The sequence below is a fragment of the Catharus ustulatus genome, chromosome 1 (genome assembly GCF_009819885.2).
Source record: "Catharus ustulatus isolate bCatUst1 chromosome 1, bCatUst1.pri.v2, whole genome shotgun sequence".
NCBI classification, from domain to species: Eukaryota; Metazoa; Chordata; class Aves; order Passeriformes; family Turdidae; genus Catharus; species Catharus ustulatus.
The window spans coordinates 86,145,000-86,171,597 of NC_046221.1; the positions used below are offsets into that span (position 1 = coordinate 86,145,000).

Below are 26,598 nucleotides of genomic sequence, written 5' to 3' on the forward strand. Positions count from 1 at the left end.
TCATGAAATTTGGAGTGGTTTTACAGAGACAGTTTATTTTAAGATATTTGTTGCAGTTCATGTGTTTTCCCATTGTGTATCTTTCAAAACTATCAAAATAGCAAAAAAAAATGATGTTAGGAATCAACTAGCAGAGAGTTAGGAGTTCACAAATCGCACAGAGCGGTCATTGAAAACAATGCATTTAGCCTTAGGTTTGGACATGAAGAAGCACAGCAGTAAAAGGCACCTGTTGAGTGCTTGACTGGGTAGGCTAATTGCTCTGATGTTTTGAAAACAAAGGGTACTGCTGAACAATCAAAGCTAAATCACATTGTCATAGCATTTGACACAAAGGTTAATAACTAAGATTGTATCCACATTAGACTGTCAGATGTTTGTCTAATTGCAAAGTACAATTTAAAGTGAAAATGTTACCTAAGAGAGAAAGATCTCTTTTTGGCTGAATTCCTTGTAGATATAGAATGGTTTTCTTTAACTACAGTTGTGCTATTCTATTTAATACAAGACAGTTTTCCCCAAAACTTATGTTATACTTAATCCACAGGCAGGATTGCTAAACTCTGACAACTGGCTTATAGATTAAGAAGGCTATAAGTGGTGATAAGAGCACTTAGCAAGAAGAAATCTTGCTGATTTTGGTGATAGTGCACTGAACTGTCATTCAAATTATGAAAAGTTAAAGGGAGGTCTGTGGCAGTGACTGAAAAATCTATTTTAATTTATTTTTACTTCCAAATTATAAGCTGATTTTATAGTCCCTGAAAACCTAATACTTAGAAACTCCTGATAATGAAGAATGAACCTTCTTGTGTTTTCTTACGTTTTGTCTCACTGCCTTGTTTAAATGTCTATTTAGTCTGAAAAATAGCTATTTATATCAGCTAGTTTAGTTTTCAGCAGTAAGAGATACTTTTTAAAAGTCTTAGTGTGCGAATAATGATAAAAAATCATAATTTGTCTAAAAGTTACAATAGTAACCAAAACTACTATGGCTAACCTATTTATTCCATGTCCAAAGGCTATACTGACTATTTACAGATAAGCTTGAGGTCTACTCCACTATAAAAAGCCTCTCCAATGGTGCAGTCACAGGGGGTGTGCTGACAACACTGAGCACACTTGATTGGAGGCATGCATGGTGTCAATTGCTTCGTTTTGTGTATGTGTCACTGTATTAGACCCTTGCAGGAAAGAGCCTGAATGCTGACAGAAACAGCTGGGAGTGTATAGAAAAAGCAATAGCTCTTAGGGGATAATGTGTTACATTGCAGGCCAGCTCAGAGGATCATCACCGTGGCACCCTCTGACGGGACTGGGGATGCCAGCTTGCCTCCAAGACAAGGCTGGGTCCCTGAAGGAGAAATGCTCAATCAGGCAGAAATAGAAACAGGCAGAGTATAAAAGAGCACATCTAGAGGAGGTAGATCAGGGTGGGGTTTTGTTTGTTTGGGTTTTTAATTAAAGGAAAAGTGTTAAGTATGCCAGTTGTAACTCAGTTGCTCAGTATTTTGAGGGCTTTTCCGTTGCTAGGTATCCTCAGGCAAACATAATCCCAGTTCCTACAATATTAATGGCGTTGGAGTCATTCTTGATTTATGTAAACCATTCCCACTTGCTGTGAAAAATCTCTTTTTGGTGACTATTGTAACATGTAGAAAGATGAAAAAGATTGAGGCTTTTAGGATTAGTTCCTCTTACACAAAACTTCTTGGAATAATTACATACTTGGAGGGCCCCTGAAGTTTCATGCCATAGATAACTTAAGCTTTCCACCTAATTTAGGATATTATCCTTCCTGTGTCTGTCCTCTCTTATATCACGAAAAATATTACATATACTAGATATTAAACATGCTTTCTCTTTTTATCATGGGGCTTTGAGAAATACCTGTCTCAATTTCACCTTTGCTAAATGCAAATTATTTATTTTCAACCATTATTTTGCATGACCTGCAAGGAGATCTGCAATCTGCAGACTGGTAGCTGCTACAGGAAAGGACCTACTACTTGACATGACCTGGGCAGGGTTAGGGAGAGCAGGTGCAGATGGTTTCATTCTGTCGTTGAGATGGATAAAACTGCCACTGGGAGTAATGTCAACAGCTTGCTAAATATTCCCATGTCCAGAGGTCATGTCTCAGAAGGCTTGCCTTCTGGATGATCTTTCCATAGAAATCAATGTCCTCCCCATATAAGACAGATGACTTTAGTTGTCCTAGATTCATAAGGACATTGCTGTGAACCTCCCACAGTTTGTTTGAGTGCATGGAAAATGACCCAAGCAGAAAGAAATTGCTTGGCACCCATCTTCCCCTACCTCAAAGCCTGACAATTGCATTGAATAACTAATGCAAGTGCCAGGGTTGACAGGAGTCAAGTGTGTGTTACACAGTGCACTCCTTTATACCATACCCTTCATATCCCTAGAGCCTTGGATTGACATGTCTAGGTATGGAGGATCATGCCTGCTGGTAGTTTTCAGGTGATTATATGACAGTTGGCACATTCTCCCAACTGAAGCTGGATTATTTTAGTTTTCTTTCCATTCCTAAGTAATTAGCAAAGTCAGTCTGCCATTTGTTCAGAAAAGCAATTTGATGAGCCATGGGTCTGAACTCTTGCTCTATCTGTTCCTAGTGTTCCTCTCTTGACAAAAAGCAGTTTACATTAGCTGGATTTTAGAGATCTAACTGGGACCTTCTGACTAAACGGAGAGATATTCTTCAGCCCTCAGTATTCTTGGTATTCCTGTGTGACTGGATTCTATTTGAAATTCATTTTACTGGTTTATGGCAAGCTGGAGCGATCCTTGCCCTGTTAGGTTCAGAATGACAGCCTATGGCTCACATATACCATTAGAAGAGTTTACACAAAGAATCAAGGTACACAGGGTGATCAAACTGGCTGGATTTAGAATGGAAAAGTATTCTTTCCCTGAAAACTTGTGCATTGTATCTCCATATCCTTTAAGACATCCCAAAAACATGGTTTCACCTGTTGGTAAATGACACTGGAAAAATATACACTGACTTAGTGGGACATCTTACCAACAGTAGTTACTACTAATGTTCCAATTTAAATCTGCACAGTGACCTGTAAATTCAGAAATGACAAATCATGTCTTATTCCCTGTCACACTGACAGCTACAGCATGTCCAGATTAACAATGAGAAATAGGATGGCAGCATGTTTTCTTTGACACCTCGTGTAATCTGGAACTTGTTTCTCATTGCAGAACTAGTAGCCTGAACATGGTGATAATAGAGACCCTCTGTGAATGATCTCAGTTACCAGTGATTACTTCAGTAGAGGTGACATGAGACTAGCTGGATACTGGGTTGTATTTCTGCCAAAATGCTGATGCAAGGTTTGGATTTGTCTTGGTTTTTAGCTATTTCCTATGTGAATAAGTGCACCGTGTCTTGGGGAGGCCTGTAATAGATCAGGTCAGTGCAAAAGGTTAACAGTGACTTTTGTCATGGGAATTCAGAATATCTACCTCTTGATTACAGGAGCAACTGGAGCATAATGGGGAAGGATGATAAACAGAAGAACCCAACTCAACAGCTCCTCAATACAGAGCAAGGAAATGCATTGTCTGTGCAAGATGTGCGCCTGGTGTGTCTGTATTGCTTTGTGTACAGGCCTCATATTCTTTGTTTGCTGGAAATGAATGAGGCAGATAGCTTGCAGCTCAGGGACTATAAGGTTGTCTACATTGCTGTCTTGGTGAGTAGGAGTTTCTGGTGAACTTGGAGAGGAACTGAGAGGCTGACAGTCTCTGCAGACTCCGGACAGTCAAGGTGACATGCAATTGGCTGTGATAGAGAGAAGGAAAAAACCCTCAATGAGAAGATCAGGGAGACTGTATCTCTCTCTACTGGTGTCTAAATCAGTCTATTTGGAAGTTTGCACTCAGTATATGTAAGTGCAGAAAATAAAGAGACTGGGCACATCATTCTAGTACAGACTGTTTAAAGGGATTCAGGAATATTTCAGTTTTTCTTTTCATAGTGCTGCAAAAAAAGGTGCAAAGCTGTGCTTGGAACTCTTCCTCAGCATTCCTGTATTTGTGCAGTTGCTCTTGTAGGGCTGGATACAGCTTTCTTTCTTCATCACAGAGTCATAGGATCATAAAATTGTTTGGGTTGGAAGGCATCTTAAGGACAATTGAATTTAAACATCTTACAATAGACGGCAATATCAGATTGCTCAAAGCCCCATACAGCCTGGACGTGAACACCAGCAGGGAATGGGACATCCACAACTTCTTTGGGTAACCTGCACCAGTGCCTCAATACTCTCTTGCCATCTATATTTATCTACCTACCTCTGTCTTTACCTGCCTACAGGGTAAGAGAATGAAATTTCAGATAGAAATCAAATAATCCTTCTTATCCTCACTCTATACCCCACAAAGCGCTTTTCCAGTCTGTGATACTGCTTTTCCTACATGTTCTGCCCTTTCAGAATATCAGTGGAGCTCTTGCCTTTAAAGGGGAGTGGTCTACTCTGCTTTAGGTGGTGTCCCCAGCCCTGCGAATGTAAGGCACAGGCACTGTATGGGAAAAACCATGCTCTCTATATTTTTACCTTCTTATTTCTGCCACACAAAGGTGAGTCAGAAGTTTCCATCACTTCAAAGGGAGAGAGTTTTTCCTACTGATGTTGTCCAGACCCTACTTCCTAGATTACAGAAGAAAGTTTCCCCATGAAGTGGAGGAAGACCCCTCAACTGCTGATCTCATAGCAGCAGAGGGATAGAGGAAGAGGTGTTGGAGTTCAGGGACCAGAGGGACCAGACAACACAAAACTTGCAAGCTGTTATGAAGGGCAGGCTTCTGATGTGTAATGTGGCAAAAAATGAGGGGTTTCAAGGAGAGTGAATTTGTTTGCTAGAGAGATACAAGAATTCATTCCAGCATTCCAGGGCTATATGGTTTCTGTCAAGCTGTCTGCTGAGGTGAAGGGAACAGTATTGAATTAATTGGGCCAGTGTGTGTGGGAGAGCAGCACTAATTAAGACTGTGTGAGGACGCAAGTATCGATGGTAAATCATATATGTTTAGGGGGCAGAGTCAATTAGGAACCTGCATTGGAGGGACTGAGGGATTGTCCAGTTATAAGACTGTTGTTTTGGAGGAATGGAAATGCTTTTTTTTTAGGTAACAACGAGGCAGAACAGGATGAAATAGAGCAGAAAAATAATTAAAAGTAAACCTAGCCCTAAGTCCTCTCATCTTCCTCCATCTGAAATTCTTTCCTTCTTCCCAGGATTCCTGTGCTTTTGCTATCTTTAAAGCAAAGGTCATTGAAAATGGTATATAATATAGAAAGTGCCTTGCCTCCTTCCGAAATTCAAGGGCCAATATCATCCCTTCCATTTCCACACAATTAGCATTAAATACATAGGTCTGGTGTGTGTGGTCTTCATGTTCTTTCTTTGTATAAACTTTAGGAATGGGGAGAGAAGAGCTAAGATGAGCCACCTCTGCAAAGGGTTGTCTTCCCCTACTGAAGGAGACTGTGAAAAGTTTTATCCCATTCTTGAGATTGCAAATTCATCCATTTCCAAATCAAACCTTCTGTGCAAATTTGCATGCAGTTTTTCTCTGGGAGACTTGATGTTAGCAAATATAGATTCTGTTTGTACATGCTCATTCATACATATTTGTTACTTTGTGTATCAGTACTTTGAACTTTGTGGCACAATATGTTACGCAGTGAATTTTGTTTTAATTGGATTTATATAAATGTGTTCAGAAGGCCCTCTGGCCCCATCTAAGGAACACAAGAATTGGAATATTATTATAATAATTCAAGGCCTTAAGTTTTGCAATGCAAAATAAACTACGTAAAGAGAAGATTGAGGCATTAATATTCTCTCAAAATGAAAGAGAAAAGGAAACACTCATGTAAAATGAGAAGCAAGCAGCAGCAGGTGTTTTATATTATGCTCTGATAATATTTTTCTCTCAGGTTAAGAGCCCTAACTACTGGGCTCTTCAATTCCTAGAAGATGTATTTGGCAAAACTTCTAGACTTTTAAAATCCTGATTTATATGTACATATGCACATTTCAAAAATGCTTTCAGGAAGGAAGGAAGGAAGGGAGCAAGGAAGGAAGGAAGGAAATTATCAGCCCTTCTCCAAATTTTATTGGGCCATGAGTCTCCCCATGCAGGTGGGCGCATGCTGCTTGGCCACTCAGCCCCATCCTGTGGAGGACCTGATGTCTTCCATTTGTTCCCTTCTGCGTTACATTTCCTGAGCTCATTCGCAGCTGTCTCCATTATTCACAGCTCTGAAGTGATGAGAGGAAGAAAGAAAACGTGTGTTTTATCTGGATGTGAACTGTGAGAAGGTTTCAGGGAGCCACGGAGATAGTGACCCTTGCTGTTGCCTTGCAGGAATGTCAGCTCTGCTGGAGAGGAGGCCCGCAGAAGAATGAGGGAGTGTGATGGCCTGACAGATGCATTGCTGTACGTGATCCAGTCTGCTCTGGGGAGCAGTGAAATTGATAGTAAGGTTTGTCGTCTTTGTCTTTTCAGCAGCAAATCCAGGTATTCAGGGAACGTGGGGACTGTAAAGAGATGATCTTTTCATGATACTCTTTTTTTTAATGCATCGAGAGAAATGTCTTAACAAAACACAATTTAGCCCATCTTTTCCTTTTTTATTCTTCTGAGATGTATATTTTAGCGTGCTAAGCATTGTATTTGTGTCTACCTGTGTAATGTGCACAGGTAAGCATGTCACCCTCTCAGCTGAATTATTGAAGCAGAAAATACGATACTGGTTTAAGAAGAGCAAAAATATCATATTCCATGTAAAGTTCCTTACATTGCTCTGCCAGTTTTCCCTTAAAATTGATTTTCAGTACCCAGTATGAGAGCTAATGAGAGTGAGGTAAGCTTAGAAGGCAAACAAGCAAAAAAAAAGGGGCAATTAATGGGTAGTTTTGCAGTAAAACCAACATTATTTCTTCTTTGAAGAGGATCAATGAATGCTTTCAATAACAACTGTGCTAAGATGCCTCATTATGTCAACTTTACTTCTTTTAAAATACTGGGATATGAACAAGCTTCTCCAGAGGTGAAAGGTACTCGCTAATTAAAAAGACTCCAAGCATTTACAAATTGAAGATTTGTAATGCATTAAAGTATTCCAAAGAAGAAAAAGGCCAGTTTCTTTCACTTTCAGTATACTGTGCTAAATTAATTACAGTTACTGCTCTAGGGCAACCTTGGTCCATTTACAAACCCCTAGGAATTGCAGGAGAGCAGCCTTTTATGCAGCAAGGTTTTAAAGCCCACTGGGTTTGTATTTCCAAATAATACTTCACAGAGTTGTCCGTGGACCCCCACGGGTTTATAGATTAGAGAGGAATAATGTCCAGGCATCTCTGGTCACTACCTGAATCAAATAGGTGAACTTTGCCTGTGAATTCAGAGGATGCAGAGAGGAATTAAGAGAAGTTCATGGCATAAGGTGGTGGGTTAACAACATGGCTTTGTATTTTTTTTAAAAAGAAACCGAAGGAGAAGAAAACCAAAAAACCCTCAAAACACCAAAAAAAAACCCACAATCCATTAGCCTGTAATCAATTTTCCATTAATAGAAGTTAGGAGAGGGATGCTCAGAGGACACCCACCCACAAGGCAGGCACAACACCTGGCAGCAGGGTTTGGGACAAACTTGGCTGTCACAGCCCCCACTACCACACCCAGACAATTCCTGCAAAGCAGCCCCCAAACACAGGGTTGTTTTTAACTTCATTAGCTCCAGAGTAGTTTAAATGTAGCTAGAGTAAAAAATCTAGTGAACCTGTACTTAGCTGCCTAACAATGAATCTGAAAACAGACTAAGGAATACAAGGATCCTTGAAAGTCAAGGAAGAGTGAAGTCTGTCCAACTGTGTGGTAAGAACCAGCTTTTTGGCTTGTAGGAGTTCACCTTAATAGAGAAGGCATTGGTTGCATTTGAGCATTGGAAGTTTGCTTATCGGTTTTTAGTTTAAGGTAATATTGCTCTTGTGAGGGACTCAGCTTATGTTTTCCACAGAATGAGAATTTTAAATACAAAAACTATGATTTGTCAAAGGGAAAATTAAAGTTTAGTATTCCAATCAACAAATGCAAAGATTCAACTTCAGCATGCTATAACAAAATTGAATAAAATTCATGTTAAAAAAAATCAGAGGCAGCAAACTTTAAAAAATAAATGTGATGTTTGCAAAGCAAAGTGTAATGTTTGCAACACTTTCAGCTATTAAAGGTGCACTAAGAAAACTTTCTAGACACACACGCATATATATTTCTACATGTGTTTATATTTGGCAGAAATTTCAAATTAGTACAAGTGTATTGAAAAATTGTGACATTTCATCTATGTTAAAAATTAGATATGTAAATGTTCCTGTATAGATGAATCTGAATTCTATATCACCTCTGGAACTTTGTGTCATCACAAATGCTGAATGCATATCTGGCAGAAGTTCATACTGTACATGAAATAAAACAAAGTCCCATCTGTTTGCCTCACTGATGAATATGGCAGAATATGATAGAGCTGAAGGCCTCACAGCCATTCCATTCTGGGTTAATGGAGCAAAAAAGCTGGGATGTAGTGGCTATTGCATTTGATCTCCATGGAGCTTTACGAACAGTTGAAATAAATATAAATAGATACAGAATGTCTTTTTTTAACCATGCTTTCCTTGTGTGCAGAAAATTAAGCTCATATCCTTCTTAATAGGGATAATCAAACCAAATTGAACCAACTCAGTGTGTAGGTTTCACGTCTAAACTGAACTTCTTTTAGACTTGAAGAAATTAGGTTGAATTACAAGAGAATTTTCCTCCACTGGGTCTCATCCATTTATGGATTCCTGCTTGCATCTTCTACAGAAGGCACAACCTATTAGGGGATAAATGGATGAAAGGGAAAGGCTGCATATAAGGTATCTGTCTGCAGTCTGGCTAGAAGCAGTAAAAGCAGCAAGACAAATTTCTGGTCTTAGTTCTGGGACTGGAGAAACATCATATGTTCATGCTGCAAGTACTTGTGAAATGGAACTCAGATCCCAATTTTATGGCAATTTACACAGAATTTTTGCCAGAAAAAAGGTTATTTCTGGTTTTAAAAGGACAAAACCCAGAAACTATTGCCATTTTCTATTCACTGAGGTGGGATTTTTCTGACATTCAGAGTGTTCAGGTTCTCTTATCACTTTTTACCTCGACATCTGTTTCACACAGGGCTCCAGTGTGAAATTCAGAACAACAATAAAACAAGTCCCAGAAAAGTATTTTCTGGTCTACTAATTTGTTAACATAAAAATTTCTGAATCTCTTAACCTAACCTGAGGAACACTCAGAAACGTGATCATAAGAATTGTGCTGGGAAAATGTACATGCAAAGATAGATTAAATTCCTTCTGCTTCATATTCAGAGTGAGCAAGGGGAGGATTTTAATCTTCTTCTGGTTTTGTTTTCTGTACTTCTCTTTTTGTCATACTTTTCAGACCGTTGAAAACTGTGTGTGCATTTTGAGGAACCTCTCATACAGGCTAGCTGCAGAAACATCTCAGGGACAGCAAATGGGAACAGATGAACTTGATGGATTACTCTGTGGTGATGCCAATGGAAAAGACGCAGAGAGTTCAGGGTGCTGGGGGAAGAAGAAGAAGAAAAAGAAATCACAAGATCAGGTAATGAAATTTATTTGCAGCTATGTTGTGAGTAGTTGAAGTGAGCCTCATTTAAAATATAAATAATTAATGCACTGTATTAGAAATTAAATGCATGACGCATAATATACGAAACTGTTGCCCTTGTTAATTAGCTGAGAGCTTAAAACAGAATATAGCTCTGGAGTAATGAAATATATTTGCTTGAGAAATTGTACATTATGTGGTGCACCTGGAAACTGCAGTCATGGGTACACTTTGAATGCCATAAATACCATTAAATGCTCTTTGGAAGGAAGCCATTTCTCATGAAAAGTGTAATCTGCATATACTTCCACAGAGCCACGTGTGTGTAGAAAGGCTTCAATGCATACAAACATCAGGCTTGTATATATACACTCACTTGGTTTAAAGTTAGTCTTGTACCATGTATCTACACATTGCGAGAAAACTGTACAGGACTAAATCAAGTCATACGAGTGAATGTTATAAAAGCATTCATATTTTGATATATTTAAATTGAAAAGCAAAGTCTTGATTTCTTCCTCAAGTTCTTTGGCAGGTTATAATTTTGGGTGGGTTCATTTTAAAAGTGTATTTATGTCCTTTTTTATCCCATTAAGAACTTAAATTTTGGGGAATAATGACAATTATGTTGCAGAGAAAGACACTGTTGTATCAGTAAATAGCAATAAGAATGGCTACTGATTTATGGGCTTTTTCAGTCAGCCTGTGCTGGCTGCAGTAAGTTTTCCACCTCTTCCTACACTTAGTCACTTTTTTGCATTGTAGTTTATTTCTGTTTCAGATTGCTCAAAGAAAATATTTATTTGAGTAAGCAATTAAGTGCACAGGATATTTGAATAAATTATGTAAACCTGTTCTGAAAATATTCGTGAGTTCCTGAAGTCAAATTGTGTTAATGTGGAAAAGAAACATTACTAAGCTAAAACTTGGATACTGAAAAATGCAGTACTCATGACTTGTAGGACTAATTTCACCTACTCTTGTGGTTAAACACCCCATCATCAGATAACTTGAATTTATTATTGTCTTTTGTTGGGATTCCTGTATTAGGCTAGAGTGAGATTAAAAGTGTCAAAGCAAACTAATTTTACCCCATAAAATAGTCATCATCCCTGTTACTGAATTAACATTTCTCACACACTGTGTTGCAGTTACTCAAAGTGCAGGAGCAAAAAATAGCGTGTCTGGATATGAATGCGTCACACTGCAACTTAGCTTGCTCTTCGATGCTCTGTTTACTAACACATGCACACACACTCAGTATCTAAAGTCTTTTTTAAGTCTTCCTCTTCTGTTTCTTCTGTGACTTTTGGATCTCAGATTCATAGTTTTAACTCTGTACTGTTGACTCTTTCAGTATTCCCATAGGGCTTCTCTGTACTTTAATGGTTCCCTTAAAAACATTTTTTGCTCCTCCAGGCCAAAGAACTGCGCTCTTTTGGCCGATTACCTTTACAGTGTACATGCTTTTGCCTGCTCTTAGATATTTTTTGTCTGTTTCTATGAGTGCCTATTATCAGCATGTTGCATGTGACAGGTCTCCTCAGAGATGTTAGTGTTGGCCTCATGGAAGAGTTTTAAATCCAAAGGATAATAAAACTGCACGTGTATTTTCAGGCTTTTCTATGGCAAGGACACAAATTTACTCTTTCCAGAAATGATTCTGTTGTGCATAGGACTGCTTTGTCTTACAAGTATTAGAAACATTTTTCTAATGGTGTTTTCTTCTTTAATCTAATTTCCTTTAAATCCAGACATCCTACTTCATCTTGCCATATTCAAGTTCTCACATGTGGATATTATTCAGTTCAGGAATTTTAAGAGGGCTTTGTGAGCCTTCTGCAGGTTCTTTTCACCCCATAATTCTCAACAGTTGTTGAACATTCCAAATAATTTGAAGTATATTATCAAATTAATATATTATCAAGTTAACTAGAGCGCCACTAAAAACAATAGCAGCAAGGTCACTGTGCCAGAAACAGCTCTCCCAAATTACCCTCAAAAATGGAAAAGAAAAGCAGTATGTTTCATGTAACCACATTTATAGCAATAGCATAAAATAACTCCAACTGTGATAAGGATAAATGTAACTCTTTTTTCCATTTATTTTGGAAAAAAAAGTACAGAAGTATGTTCAGAGGCACTTGTCCAGTGTGGAAACAATTGTCCAATTGTGTAAAAAGATCTATTCTTTCTACTTCTTTGTCTTTGTGGTTCCTTTAATACTTGAGAATTTTCTCTTTTTGGGCAAAGCACAGGGCACAGGCACATCTCTGACAGTTGTGGCACCTCAGTACCAGGGAGTTGTATCCAGTCTATAGTTGCTACATTTTAGGTTCCCAGAAAATCCGTGTTAAGGGTGTAGGTATTTTTTTTCTTTTTTTGGCAGTGCACGTGTTTTTTGAATAAAAAAATTTCTGTTTTGGTCTTTCTCAGAAGATACAGTGTACGAAATAGTGTGGAGAAAAAAAATGTTCAGATTTTAGTGAATGCAATTTTGAAATTTTCCTATTACACTATCACTGTAATTTAATTTCTTCATTATTATGTGTATTTTCTTGAACTCCATTTGTGTCTTTATGAGGTAGTCTTTAATTTTTGGGTAGAAGTATTAGTAAAAAAAATAGTAGCAAAACTATTGTACTTGAAAAAGAAAAACAGATATATCATTTTAGACAAAGGATGTGGATGAAGATGCAGTTTTCCGTATTTAAAAAAAAAAAATCTCACAGAGCAGGGAGTTTGTTTCTTAAACAATAAAACAGTAGAAACTTGATATTAAAATCACTTTCTCATGGGTTTTCTCTATAATGAAAGTACAAGTTAATTTCTATATTTTATATATATGATATGTAAAATTTCTATATTTTATATATATTTATGACTTAGGGAGCAAGTATCCCAAATTTTTCTAAGTCATGTTTCTGTTGTAGTCACATGTAAATTACTTGAAGGAAAGAACAGAATTGAGTGGTAGTATAAGATGTGGCTTCTTTCAAAGGCCTTTCAACAACAAATTGGAATTTATTTTTTATTAATGACATCAGCTGTCTATCAGTTGTTATAATGGCAACTTCGGTATATCTTGGAATCAAGTATGAGATGTATCTTTGTTCAGATCATAGGTCTAATGACACCTTTTAAATTACTTTATTTAAAGAGTTCCCTTAGGATCACAGGAAACAAATGTTCTCCACATTTCAGAAAAAAGGTGGGTGGTGTTAAAAGAGCCCAGTATCATTTCACCAGAGCTGAGAGAGGTTCCTGAGGCATCTGCTTTGTCACACAAATTGAATGTTAGAAGAGGCTCAAACCTTCTGAAGGTTTGTGATAATATCTAGGTATAGCACTGGTTTTATCTATGGAAACACAGCCAAACTTCTGTTAAGGTCTCAGAAAAAATAAGTGAAACTCACCTGAATTCAGTCTCAACCTCTAGGACTGCAATTCTCTGCTGTTTTGTTAGTTTTTCTCTGCTGCTTACCTGTGATCAGCTGGTACTGAACCCTCACCCCAATAAGCTCTCCAGCCATAGACCCCTTCATCTCTGACCAGGACCTTGTAGACATCAACCTCTGTCTTGTATTGTGTCACTCTTCAAATGGAAACTGATTCTTCACTGCTGAAAATGTTGTTCATGCTGCTAGCATGCTCACTGCTGCCAACAGGTTTACTCTTTCAGCTGTATGAGAAACAAGGATAGTGACAAAAAGCAGTTAGGGCAAATCAGGTGTATGGTCCAACTTCAGTTAAAAAAAAAGCCTGTCAGGGAGTTGTCATTAATCCTTATTTTATTTCTTGTTATGCTGCCTATTATGTATACATGTGGCGCAATTTCATTTATTTTCCTTTCTTCCCTAAGACTAACAGGTTGACTTCTTGGCTTCATGCTCATCTCAAGTTCCCCATCTGTGATCATTCTTGTCAAACCAGAATCTAGCCCAAAGTCTGTTTTTTGATTGAAAGTGACACTTCTGAAATGAGCCTGACCTTCTTTTTCACCTTCTGTCAGGACCCTTAAGGTATAACAGCAACATTTCAAGTTATATATCATTAAGAATTGACTGGCACACCTCTTTAGCATGCTTGCTAAATGGCCTATAAATTCTTCTATCTAGATGAAATAGCAGGTTTAAGGCAATAATATTTCAAAAAGCATAAAAAATAAACCTGCCAGATACGTCTTTTCATGTCATGACACCAGTGTTTTACCAAATATGCTTCATAGTCTGCCAAGCCATACCAAGCTAATAGGCACAGAAACAGAGGAATGGTGGCAGCTCCTGGGTTTAACCAAGAATTTGAGCTGTGATTAGAGATGAAAGGCTGTGTTGTCAATGTGTCCTTGCTCAGAAAGAATATTATTTCCGCTTGTTGCTGCCTCATCTTGCACAAGGTGGTTATGTCAAACGCTGAGTAGCAAGAATCAGCTATCTTGAGCAATTCCTTATAGAGCTTTTTGAAAATCATTACTACTTTCTTGCTTGCCTACACAGCATCTTCCAGATACTCTATGAGCCTCTCTGTCATGTGTGGCCAATTTGTTTTCAAAGTCAAAACTGCAGGGTTATTAAATATAATTTGTATTTGTCAGTTTGTGGAATATACTGCAAAACCAGTTAGCTTCAGCTTCCTGTGGAGAGAAGAGCATGCAGTGACATGTCAAGGACTGTTTTTCCAGTTTTAACTCCATCCCTCTTCATTTGAGAAGGATCTGTTTTTAAGCAAAGAGAAAATGCACAAACTGAATTAATATTTTTTTTCTTAACTAAGCATAATATTAAAAAAAGTTTTATAAAGACACTGACAATTATTTTAAGAGTGTAATGTATAATGTAAATCTGTAAATTCAGATTTATTAATATCTGAGATTAATTATAATGATTCAATACATTGAAATGTTTTGAAAGCATTTCAAACACCTTTTCTATAATTGTAAATGTTGTTGCATCAAACTAGGAAGGGTAACCATTATTTATGCAATGAGCTCTGCTCTCTTCCACCATGCTCCTGTAGTCTGTGTGTCACTTAACACCTGCATTTATATTCACCACCTTTATTTAGGCCTGGATATCTAAACTGCAGTTTGACTTGATGTAAACAGTGGTATTCCTGCCTGCTTAGTGTCAGCTGCATGGATTCTGAAATCAAACTCTGTGGCTTGGGTGTATTTTTGTTGCTGAATTTCTGATTTCTGCTCTTGACAGCATTGGCCAATTCACCTCTGGACAAAAGTGTCCAAAAGACATTATTGGACTGACGTGTCATGGGAGAGCTGGCAGAGTCTGTCACAGCCACTATGACACGCAGGATGAGATACCAGTGTGTTCTTAGGTGGCCTGTTAATTTAAAAGTCTTTGGCATTTCAGAAATGGTTTTAGTAAGCACTGTGTAATTGGTCATATGAATTTTGCCACTGCTTCTTCAAGGAGCATAACTACAGTGTTATCAGACTATCCCAAATGTGTAGGATCGTTGGAGAGAGGTCTAGATGGTTTTAGACTTTCCTGAGGTATGTTTAATTTTTTCCTAGATTTTTTTTAGTAGTGGTATTTTGTCCAGACTGGGGGAAAGGAGGTTTTCATATGTAATAAATTAAAATAAAACACTGTTTTTTGTTATCACAGGAAATCCTATTGTCATGTGATACCTATTTAAAAGCAAACCCCACCAATTTAAGATTGTTAATACAAACTCCAAAATCTGCAGTGTACTTCTCTTGCTGAGTTGAAGCCTTCCCAGGTATTTAGTACAATTGCATTACAAATATGGATGTACTTTCATTTAAATTAGAAATGTGGTAGTAGATAATCTGTTGTGTGGCACAGGAGAGCATCTTGATGAGTGATCTTTTTCTCCTCCTTACAATTATGAAAATTTGGAAATTTTATTAGAGTACTCTTACTATCAAAAGTCTGTTGTTCTTAAAGGATCTTGGTATTTGGCTTTTTGTTTTTCTTGACTTTCATCCTTTTTTTGCACCAGTCTTGGAAAATGAGAGATTTGTATCTCACCCACGTAACAAGCAGTTTGTCAGTTTCAACCACAATATATGTGGGTAATTTCAGCTGAAGGTGGGAAGCCTGGAAGGAATATTTGTTTATGACTTTTTTTTTTCTCCTTATTGTAAGCTAGGAAGAGTAATTGCATGTTGGTCTCTTTTTCAAAAACTCCTACTGCAACCTCAGTCCATTTCAGATAGATCTTCCTGATCATTCCTGATGGTCTGTAACAGGAAGTCTTCCAGTAGTAGAGGTGTTTACTGGGAGAGGATGCTACCTCAGCTCGTTACAGCTCATTAATATCTAGCAATGCAAACTGCAAAGCTACTTCTGCCACCATGTCTTAACCATTATTTTAGATGTGGACTCTAATATCACTTGGGGGAAATTTTTTTTTGTGTGTTTGTTTTATTGCTCAGGCGATTGATGTTTGTGAAATACAAAGTGAATGAAGATCAGGCAAATCTCCTTTGCAACAGCTTCTTTGCTTACTTGCGTCAGTGCTGCATGCCTTGCAACAGTTGGGCTATACAGCTTCAGATGCTGGTCTCAGCACACACAAGACACCAGAATCCACCAAGCTTTACAGTGAAGAGGCTGCCCCAGGCACAGCAGGTGTCGTGGTTTAACCCCAGTCAGCAACCAAGCCCACGCATCCACTTGCTCAGTGGGGTGGGGGCGAAGAAGAGTGAAAGTGAGAAAATGTGTGGGTTGAGGTAAAAGCAGTTTAATGGAGAAAGCAAAAGCGCCACATGCAAGTAAAGCAAAGGAAGGAATTCATTCAGCACTTCCCATGGTCAGGCATGAACACTTCCCATCTTCAGCCATCCCCTGGAAAGCAGGACTCCATCATGCATAACAATGATTTGGATAAACAAACCCCATCCCTTCGAATGTCCTCCCTTTCTTCTTCTTCCCCATAGCTTTGTGTTCTAAGCATGACACCATGGGGTATGGAATGCCCCTTGGTCAGTTGGGGTCAGCAGTACCGACTGTACTCCCTCCCAGTTCTGTACATCCCCATTCTCCTCACTGGTGGGGTGGGATGAGGAGCAGAAAAGGCTGTGTCAGTGTTACTCAGCAGTGACTCAAACATCCCTGGGTTATCAACACTGTTTCCAGCACAGATCCAAAACATGGCCTCACATCAGCTACTGTAAAGGTAATTACCCCAGCCAAAACCAGCACAGTGTGGTGAATAGTCACACCCACCCCGTGCAGCCACAGCTGGGCACACACTGCATCTGAAGAGTAGTTCAGGACATTTTCCAGGGTCACTGAATTTCCTGTGCTTTCACTGCACATGCATGTGTAGTAACAAAGATTTTCATAATTATTACATGGACTCTGAGGCATCAGAGCATCTTGGGAAGAAGGTCTTCCCTCACAGTTGGTGATAAATTAATGCAATCATGCTGAAAGTGAGTTGCACGAAGGGCAGGGAAATGCAGTAATTTGTCTCCTTTCATTTTTTTAATGTTTTCTCATTACTGGGTAGAATGGCAAAACAACATTAAATATTAATTTATCTGCTAGATCATTTCTAGTGCTTTATATGTACCAGCACAGTATGAACATGTATATAGGGCTCTGTTTATGTCAGCTGATTTTCAGTACTCCTTGGGATCATAAGAGTGTAAATAGCTGAGCAGAAGAATAAAATTATAACCCCACACAGGCATATACCTCCTCATATATGTAGATCTGATACATTTGATGCATTTCATGTGCTTTGTCCTTGAAACAATATATCCTGTGCAAACACTCTTCAGTTGCATAATGCATAATTTGTGCGAGCTGGAATGAGACAAGTGAAGACTTGAATTGGTGTCCTTGGACATTGCAAGTTATTCATTAGTGGACTTACTAAGGTACAAAACCTAAAACTGGTGTGAGGTCAGATTTGACCTGTAAGATATGTCTCTCATTTGTTTTCCAAAAAAATTTGACAGTGTGAATGATTGAATTCTGAGAGTTAAAATAAGAAGCAGGCTTTAATGTATTTTTTATGAGCTGGAAAGAACTCATTTCTGCAAGGCTGGTGATTTATAAGGAGGAAAAAGAAGAACTGAGTCACATGCACTGAAAACAATCTATTGGTTTAAAGGCAGAAATTTATTAAAAATTTCAAAGACACAGCCCCATAACAGTGTCATGTGAAGGCATTGTTTCTCCGGAAGGCATTTGTCCTCTACTTTCTCAACCATTATTGGGCTTTGCTATGCCAATTCTTTTAAACTATCATAACATTTGTCCAACATAGTGAGTTTAACATTTGAGCTGCTTTCTGCTTTTTGGTTACTGCTCAGGTGTATGAAATGGATCCTCTAGCTTTCCACTTTGGTTTGGTTTTAATTTACAAAAAAATAGTGGGTTTCATTCCTAAAGGTATTAATCACACAAAACTGTGTTGAAATTGGGTTAGTTGTTATTAGGGAAGATTTGATTGGTATATAGGTGTTTTCTTTTTAAAGTTAGTGTAAATAAAATTATGATTAATACTTCTTGAAAATAAGAGGTTTTAAGTCTTTCCCAGTGCAAGTATTATTTTACATTCATCACTAGTTAAATTAACTGTTGCAGATTTAATCCAGGAGTTAATTTGACTTATGCTATATTTGTATGTTTAATAGATGTTTAATGTTATGGTAAAGATTTTTTGTTTGTATGGACACAGTAATCTCTAATCCAAGGTACTAAAAGGTTTCCTTTTCATTGTATTATGCAATGTGGACATGTCAGAGGTGTTAGAAAAGATATTTTATTAAAAAGTTAAGGCTTGTTCCTAACAGTGGCACTAGTGCCATGAATTGTTGAAACTTCCTTATCTGTACAAAACAAAACACCAAAAAAACCAAACAAAAAATAGAAGTAGATTTCTATTTGAAATTTTATTGAAAGTGCATTCCACATCTTACTTTTGTTTAAAAGGCAAAAAGAAGGTCTGTGTATTTTCCTTTGAAATGTTTCATACTAGGTGCAAATTGTCTTCCTGGAATACAGTATTTATTTCTGGTAAGAGTGGGTTTTGTGCAGTAACCTACCATCGTTCAGGTTTAATATTGCACATTTTGCATCTCAGACTTGGGTTGTTTCTCATGGAAAAACTCTGTATGTGATGAGAGGAACAGTGTGTTTCGTGAGAGCTGGTTCTACCAATTGCACTGGAGTCTCAGACCACACAGGCTGAAGGGCTCCTGCACTCATTGTGAGAAACCAGAAGATGTGTGATTGAAGAAGACTTGTCACACCTGTGCCTTTCATGGAATGGAGGGCTCATGGCCGTGGATTATTTCATTTTCCATAGTAGCATTCTGTGATGTTTTCCCTCTCATGGGATGAGAAAGAATGTAAAGAACTGAGAAGGATATGAAAAGAAAATCTCTTCTCCCCATGCAAGTTCTAGATTTGCCTCTTATGATAACATTAATTGGGCTTCTGTTCCCACGCACAAAAAAATACATGCAGTGTAAAGTGTTTTTGTTATGTCAGCTAGCTAAAACATTGGGATTTCTGCCAATCTTACAGCTCGTCTATAAGGAATGTTGAGTAGGAAATTTGGTTCATCCATGAAGAATCACATGATATGCAAAAACTGAGAACATCTGTCTTCACAGATGTTACAGTTTCAACTGAGGCAATTCTCAAATGTATTTCACTGTTCCTTGCTGACAATCTGATTTGTGCTTTCCAACAGTGGGATGGAGTAGGACCTCTCCCAGACTGTGCAGACCCACCCAAAGGAATCCAGATGCTGTGGCACCCTTCAATAGTCAAACCCTACCTCACACTTCTTTCTGAGTGCTCAAATCCAGACACGCTGGAGGGGGCAGCAGGGGCACTGCAGAACTTGGCTGCTGGGAGTTGGAAGGTAGGAATGTTAACCCAATACATATTTCCTCTTCAGTTCTGAAACCATCCTTCAGCTGACAGCAGGTTGGTGATATAAATGTATCTAATTGCTTCTGGTAGTGGAATAACCTTCTGTTCTCATAGAACCATCTGAAGTCAAATTTGAGATAGTATTTCAAGTCCTAGGTAGTCATATCATAGCAAATGTCAGCATACAGCAGCAAAGATCACATCAGTCAAGTATGAAAAATTGCCACTGAAAACCAATACCCAAATGTGGAGAATGAGGAGAAGCAGTTCTTTGTGAACCTGGGTGTCAGAGCCATGAAAAATGAGCCAAAAATGCCACCAGTGGCAATCAAATGAAACCGTATTGTTTTGTCACTACAGAAACTGATTGACATTATGTCCCTTAGGAGAAGCCAGGGCACAGCAGAGCAAGATATAAATGATGTGACACCAACACAAGTAATCTTAGTACCTACTTTTTTATAAAAATAAGGCATTGTTAAAATACATTCGTAATATGATTAATTAAATACGACTGAGGACAGGTGCAATCAAGGTGCTAAACTCCAGCTAATCCTGTTTTTCTATGGGAAAAAACTATATTCAGAAGCACCATTTTTATTCTACGTATTATTTGCAGTATATCAAGTAAAAAAATAAAGAAAATACTTGCAAATTTAGAACAGATCAGTAAAATTCAAGTTAACATTTAACTTTGTTTACTTTTTAGGCCAACTTTCCTGATGGTAAACTAGTTTAATTGGATAAAAGTGCTAACTGTTTACTCCTATGGTGTAACTATATTGCATTGATTTTAAATTAATTCTCAGCAGGAATTTTTCTCTTTACAATGAAAACAGTCATGTTTGGGAAAATACACTGATCAAAGTTATGTCTCAGAAGGTATCCTATTGGGTTTTAAGCATTCGGGCATTTGTATGTGACGTGTAAATACTAATTTAATTAGGCATTCGTTTTGAAATGTTAGTGCTGACACTAAGAAATTGTTTTCTTTTTCCCATAAAGTTTTATTGGAAGCTGGGTTGGCACTAGTTCTTCCAAAGCATGTGATGGTTTGTTTTTTTACAATTGTGTTCCACCAGACGTATGATATGTCTTTGACTGTTGCAATCAGTGGCATGTAAAATGATTTAAAAAATAACTGTTCCGTGGTTTTTGTCCTATGTAAGCACTGTGCCTGAAAATCATTATGGTTTTATTATTCTCATGTTATAGACTGCTTCAGATGGTGTGATCCTGGCAGAGAAATGCAGTAAATGTGTTCTATCCATCTGGGAATGGGTGTAGCCCTGGTCCAAATGAGAAAACAATGCATGAACGTTTGCCAGGACTAATAGAAGTGCTAAAATCCAAGTGATGTCCCTTCTCTCATTTCTAATAAATCTGTATACCTTCATCCTTTAGTTGGCAGAAGTGTACAAGGAGAGGAAGGGAGGCTCTGCAGAGCTCTTTGGCAAGTGCTGGCTTAGAAAAACTGTTTTTGGACTTCAATACTATCTGTGCTGATACCATGGGAAAAGCTGAGTTGTTCTCATATTACTCTATTTTTCTAAAGATTCACCAATTCTATTACAAGGGATGTGCAGACACAGAATGAATATCCTTAATTTCACATGTCATACTAGCCATTTTTGTGAGGAGAGTAATCCTCTTTGGGGATTACACAAGCATTGATGTTTCCACCTTTTGACCTCTCCTTTCCACTGCTGCAGTTCAGATATAAAATGACTGAAATAAAAGATAGAAAACTCTTAAAAGAAGAGGTTATTCCTAAGAGAGATTTAAATTTTTTTAGTTCCTCCAACAAATGGTAATTGTATAAAGAATGGAAATTATTTTTTTACTTGAATTCTTTCAAGAAGAACTTTATGATGGAATAAAAGAGAGAAAAGCAAACTGTATGAAGATAAACAATGTTGCTATTAATATTAATAGCAATAGCAGTTGTGAGCTTTTTTCCAATTAGCATTATTTTAATGCCAGAAGAATCACAGACTATTTGAGGGACCCAGCCTACCAGTTAACACACTACTGAAGATACAGTCTCTTGTGGAAAAAAATGAAATGCAGTTGATACATTTGCCTAATTCTTTCCCAGCTGTTTCACCCTTTTTGTTCCTCTGGTAGAAAGCTGTCTAATCCTCTTGGGTGGCCAAGAGGTAATATTTTAACACAGGCAGTGCTTAGCCAGTGTTATTACAGAGGGAAAGTGAGCAGATAAAAGGAAACCTGAGTAATTTAAAAAAAATAAAAAGTTGTGTAGGGGATTTAGATAAATGTCTACCACTAGAATTAACAGATGATATGTGTCTAAATCCCCTAGACTACTTTGTAGAATTTCAGGCCCAAAAAGAAAGCAGCAGTATGTAGCTTTAAGGATTAATAGCTCAGAAAGGCTGAAAGTTTTCATTATTTTAGGGAATATAGTTTCTCAGGGATACATACACTTAAAATCAATGTATGCACATGGTGAAACATAATCTGTAGGACATTTTTAGCACTGCTTCGGTTGCAGGAATTCCTTCTAAAGCCAAATACTAACATAAAAGAAAGAAGTGTGACATACTTATATTTATGTACAATTTTTCTATGTCAAAATGAAGTACTTTGGACTAAGGTCTTGATATATATTACCCATCTGCGAAGCAAAACTTGGGAGTTTTTTATAATGACTAATGAAATATTTGGTCAGTGCAATTAGTATTAGACCGAGCACAGTCTGTAAAAAATCGGAAAAGGATCGTCTTGGTTGCAAATATATTAAGAGATCCAAATGAAAGTTTGTCAATAAAACAGAATACTAATTTTGGGGTATGAGGAAGAATATTTTGAATGTGAAAATTTCACCTGGCGTAATATATGATTGTGTATCTAGACTTTGGTGTATATTCTGATTTTGAAAAAGATTGACAGCTTGTATACAAAGCAGAACTCATTTTGGAAGAGACTATTTCATATAAATACAAACATTCTGCATCAAGATGTCACACGAGGAGGACACTAGTATTGGAATCTGAAGGAGAAGAACCATCTCTGTCATGGAAAATTACATGCATATCCTCACAGAGATATCTTTTTTGTTCATGTGCTTTCTTGATGCATCTATGAAAAATAGGATTGGAATAATATCTATGGAGACAGCTAAGACATAAGTCTTTTGGAAAGATTGGACAAATTAACATTTTCCCCATAGCTGCCGAGGTATCACATTGCCTAAGGTCTAACTGCTGCCCTGCGTAGTGACCTGTGACACCAGCAGGGGGTCACTGCCTGTCCCCCTCCTGACAGGGTTGGTGGCTCCCAGTACTACACACTCCAGGCACAATGCTACTACCTGACAGCAGTGGGGCAGTTTGTCAGCCTTGGATCTGCACCCGCCTACCACCTTCTATAGAGCTCAGCTGCTACATGCAACTGTACGGGTTGCTGTTTTAGAGAAGTCATTGCTTCCCAAAACATTTTATCCCATCAAATCATGACCGTGGTAATTCCATGGTAGGCTGAACATTCTGCAGACAGAAGGAGCAACATGTGAGATGCATGGCCATTAGGTTTGGCTTTGCTTCCTCTCATTGCCACTCTAAGATTTTTTTTTCAAAGAATAGGCTTTTTGCAATTATGCTTAATATGAACTTGAATATTAAAGCTGTTTAGAAATACTAAATATTAAAACTAGGGAAACACTTTCCTCATCAATCTTAACTGGAGTTTTCCCTGAACAAATAAGGTTTGAGACATGCCTTTGGAAGCAGTGCAAACTCTTTGTTTCCCATTAGGTATTAACTTTCACTGGGAACTCTGTTATTTTTCTTTGCCACTTAATTTTTGTTTAACCAAATTTGTGCAAAAATGTAGAATAAGAAAAAAGGAGACTTTCTGACTCCCTCAGCTCTATCCTGAAGACAATTGCCTGCTTCTTAAGAAATCTCTCCCACTACAACTCTTCAAACCAGAAGTTCTTTCGGCAACCTCACATAATTTTTTTAATGCCTTGGATTTAAAAAATTACATGGCTTAAAATTACAAGAGTGATCCTGTAAAAGATGTGGTCTGGCATTAGTACTTCTCCTCAGATGGTGAAGATAAAAGTGCTGAGTTCATTTTAGTCTTCACCTTGGTCAATTGGCTATTAACACATTAAATCTCCTGAGCCTGTAAAAAGTTATATGCAAAATGTCTTCAAGTTAACAATGTCAAGCATCCAAGATTATGTCCCTTCTGAAGAAAATTTCCTTCTCAGAAAGAAAGGAAACATTAGGATATCTGCTTATTAGTGTCTGTATGTATCTGACAGCTGAATTTAGGCTGATGTCAGTTTATCTGTCAGACATGACTGCAATATTGCAGGACCTGTTGCTCTGAACTCACAGAATCGCAAAAGAGCTAAGGTTGGTAGGGACTTCTGGAGGCCATCTCGTCCAACCCCCTGCTTAAGCAAGGCCACCTGGAGGCTGGGACCATGTCCAGATGGTTTTCTGAATGTTTCCAAGGCTGGAGACTCCACAACTTCTCTGGGCAACCTGTGCTGGTGCTCAGTCCCCTTCACAAGTGAAAAAGCAATTCCTGCTGTTCTGCAAAAGTCCTGTGTTTCAGTTATTGCCCATTGCCTCTGGTCCTACATTACCTTTTCTACTACATGCAGTTGGTAGTGCAGTGTTGTCACCACAAGTGTCATTTCCTTAGTTTTGTTAAGCCCTTAAAAATAATTTCTTAATTCATATGATCCTTTTAAAAAATTACAGTAATTTCACGAATACAAGCCGCACCAATTTGACCAAAATTTTGGTGGAAACCCGGAAGTGCGGCTAATATTCCGGGGCGGCTAATCTATTAACAAAATTCTAAAAGCTGCCAACACGGAAGTGAGAGCCCGCGGCAGCCCCAAGCCAAGCTGGAGCCTGGCCGGCCCCGGCTGAGGTGGGAAAGCCTGGCAGAGGCGGGGCCAGCAGTGTGGGGGGCGGGCGGCAGAGCCTGAGCCAGCAGGGCGGGGCAGGGAGGGCGGCAGAGCCTGAGCCAGCATGGCGGGGGAGCCGGGGAGAACTGGGGCTAGCAGTGCAGGGGAGCATGGCAGAAGCAGGAAGGCCGGCGGGTGGGGCTGCCTGGCAGCGGGGGAAGCCCAGCAGAATCGGGGCCAGCAGCGTGGGGGAGCCCGGCGGTGCGGGGGCCTGCAGTGCCGGCCAGGGCGAGGAAACGCGGCGGCGGTGCAGACGGGAGGGGGCGGCCGGCGAGCCCGGCGGCGGGGCTAAGGAACGCGGCGCGCCGCGGCCGGCGAGCCCGCCGGCGGGGCTAGGGAACGCGGCGCGCCGCGGCCGGCGAGCCCGCCGGCGGGGCTAGGGAACGCGGCGGCGGCCAGCGAGCCGGGCGGCGGCAGGCCGCCGGCAGGGCTAGGGAACGCGGCGGCGGCCAGCGAGCCGGGCGGCGGCAGGCCGCCGACAGGGCTAGGGAACGCGGCGGCGGCCAGCGAGCCGGGCGGCGGCAGGCCGCCGGCAGGGCTAGGGAACGCGGCAGCAGGGCGGTGCTGACGGGAGAGGGGGGCCAGCGAGCCCGGCGGCGGCGGCAGTACCACCCGGCCAGCCCCGCCGAGCCGTGGCGCTGAGCTGGGCCACCCGGCCCCGTCGGCAACCATGAGCGGGCCGAGCCTGCCTGGCCCCGCCCCGAGCCAGTAAAGCCCCCTATGCCGCGATCCTGTTACTAATTGGCCAATTTGTGAAAACTGCGCACGAACGAAAGTGCGGCTAATATTCAGGGTGCGGCTTATCTATTGACAAAGACAGCAACATTGTCGAGGCATCGGGGGTGCGGCTTATAATCCGTGCGGCTTGTATTCGTGAAACTACTGTACTATCATGACTTACATAGGCAATACCTATCTTTTAAAACCAGATTTACTATATTTTTTTCTGGCAACACAATGGCTTACATTGGAACAGATAGCACACCTGCTCTGGGCCTTGGTTAGTCCCTTGTGTGCACTCCTCTGTCTCAGTTATTTCACAGGCTTTATGAACTCCCTCATCTGCTTTAATGACCTGATAGCCAACTTCCTTTTCCACACTATTGCTGATACAGGCCAGGATGACCTTGGTCTGCTGGGCCATTTTCTAGCCACTCTGCCCCAGCCTGTTTCTCATCCTCTGTCACTGTGTTTATCTCTGCATACAATAAAGGAGTGAGATTCTCCTTAGCCTACTTTTTTGTTAGTGCTGTATTATATAGAAACATTTTGGTTGTCTTTTACAGCAGTAGCCAGATTAAGTTCTAGCTGGACTCTTTGACCCTTCTGATTTTCTCCCTGAATCCTCAGAACATCCATGTAGTTCTCCTGAGCTCTCTTCTTCCAAAGGGGAGGGAAAAACTTTGCTCATGTTTTCCTGAGCTCCAGCAACGCTCTTTGTTCAGCCAGGCTGCTGCTCTTCCCCACTGGTTCATCGTTTAACGTACAGGGATGACTTGTTCCTGTCAGCAACAGGAACAAGTTTTTAAGATTCCATACTTGAAGGTTGTCTAGCCTTCCTGGACTTCTTTGCCCTTCAGTACTGTCTCCCAAGGTACTCTGTGAACCAGTCTCCAACACAGCCCAAAGTTTGTCCTCTGGAAGTCCAAGGTGGCAGTTCTGCTGACCCTCCTCCTTTCTTATCGTTTGACTGTAACATAAGGAGCAAGTGCTGCTCTGTTGAGGTCAGTATCAGTCTCATGAAACTATAGCATTCCTTGGCTGGTTCTTTCTAGCTACTTCTCCTTTCTGTTCTATGTTTGAGCAGACTCAGCAGGAAATCAAGAGGCTTTTTCATTAGACTACTGAATGTCCCTGCCTTTGATCCCTAATATACAGGTACAATACCCACGTGGATGGGGTTTATAGGTCGTGTGCCAGATCTCTTGAGGTAGGTTAGATGCTATCTTGGTCTTTGTTCCTTAGACAAGCAACTGCATTTATTTTGTTAATTCCACGCTAGGGAAATCTGACTCTCATAGGAGCAAGAGCTCCATTGA

The 26,598-nt window shown here is 39.5% G+C and overlaps 1 protein-coding gene across 1 annotated transcript in view; it reads left to right on the forward strand.

Moving 5' to 3' along the window:
- Nucleotides 1-26,598, forward strand: part of CTNND2 (catenin delta 2) — a 667,983-nt gene that overhangs the window by 559,586 nt on the left and 81,799 nt on the right. The window contains 3 exon segments of the mRNA XM_033064576.2: nt 6,413-6,530; nt 9,530-9,715; nt 19,421-19,594. Of these exon segments, the coding sequence (XP_032920467.1) occupies nt 6,413-6,530; nt 9,530-9,715; nt 19,421-19,594 (478 nt within the window).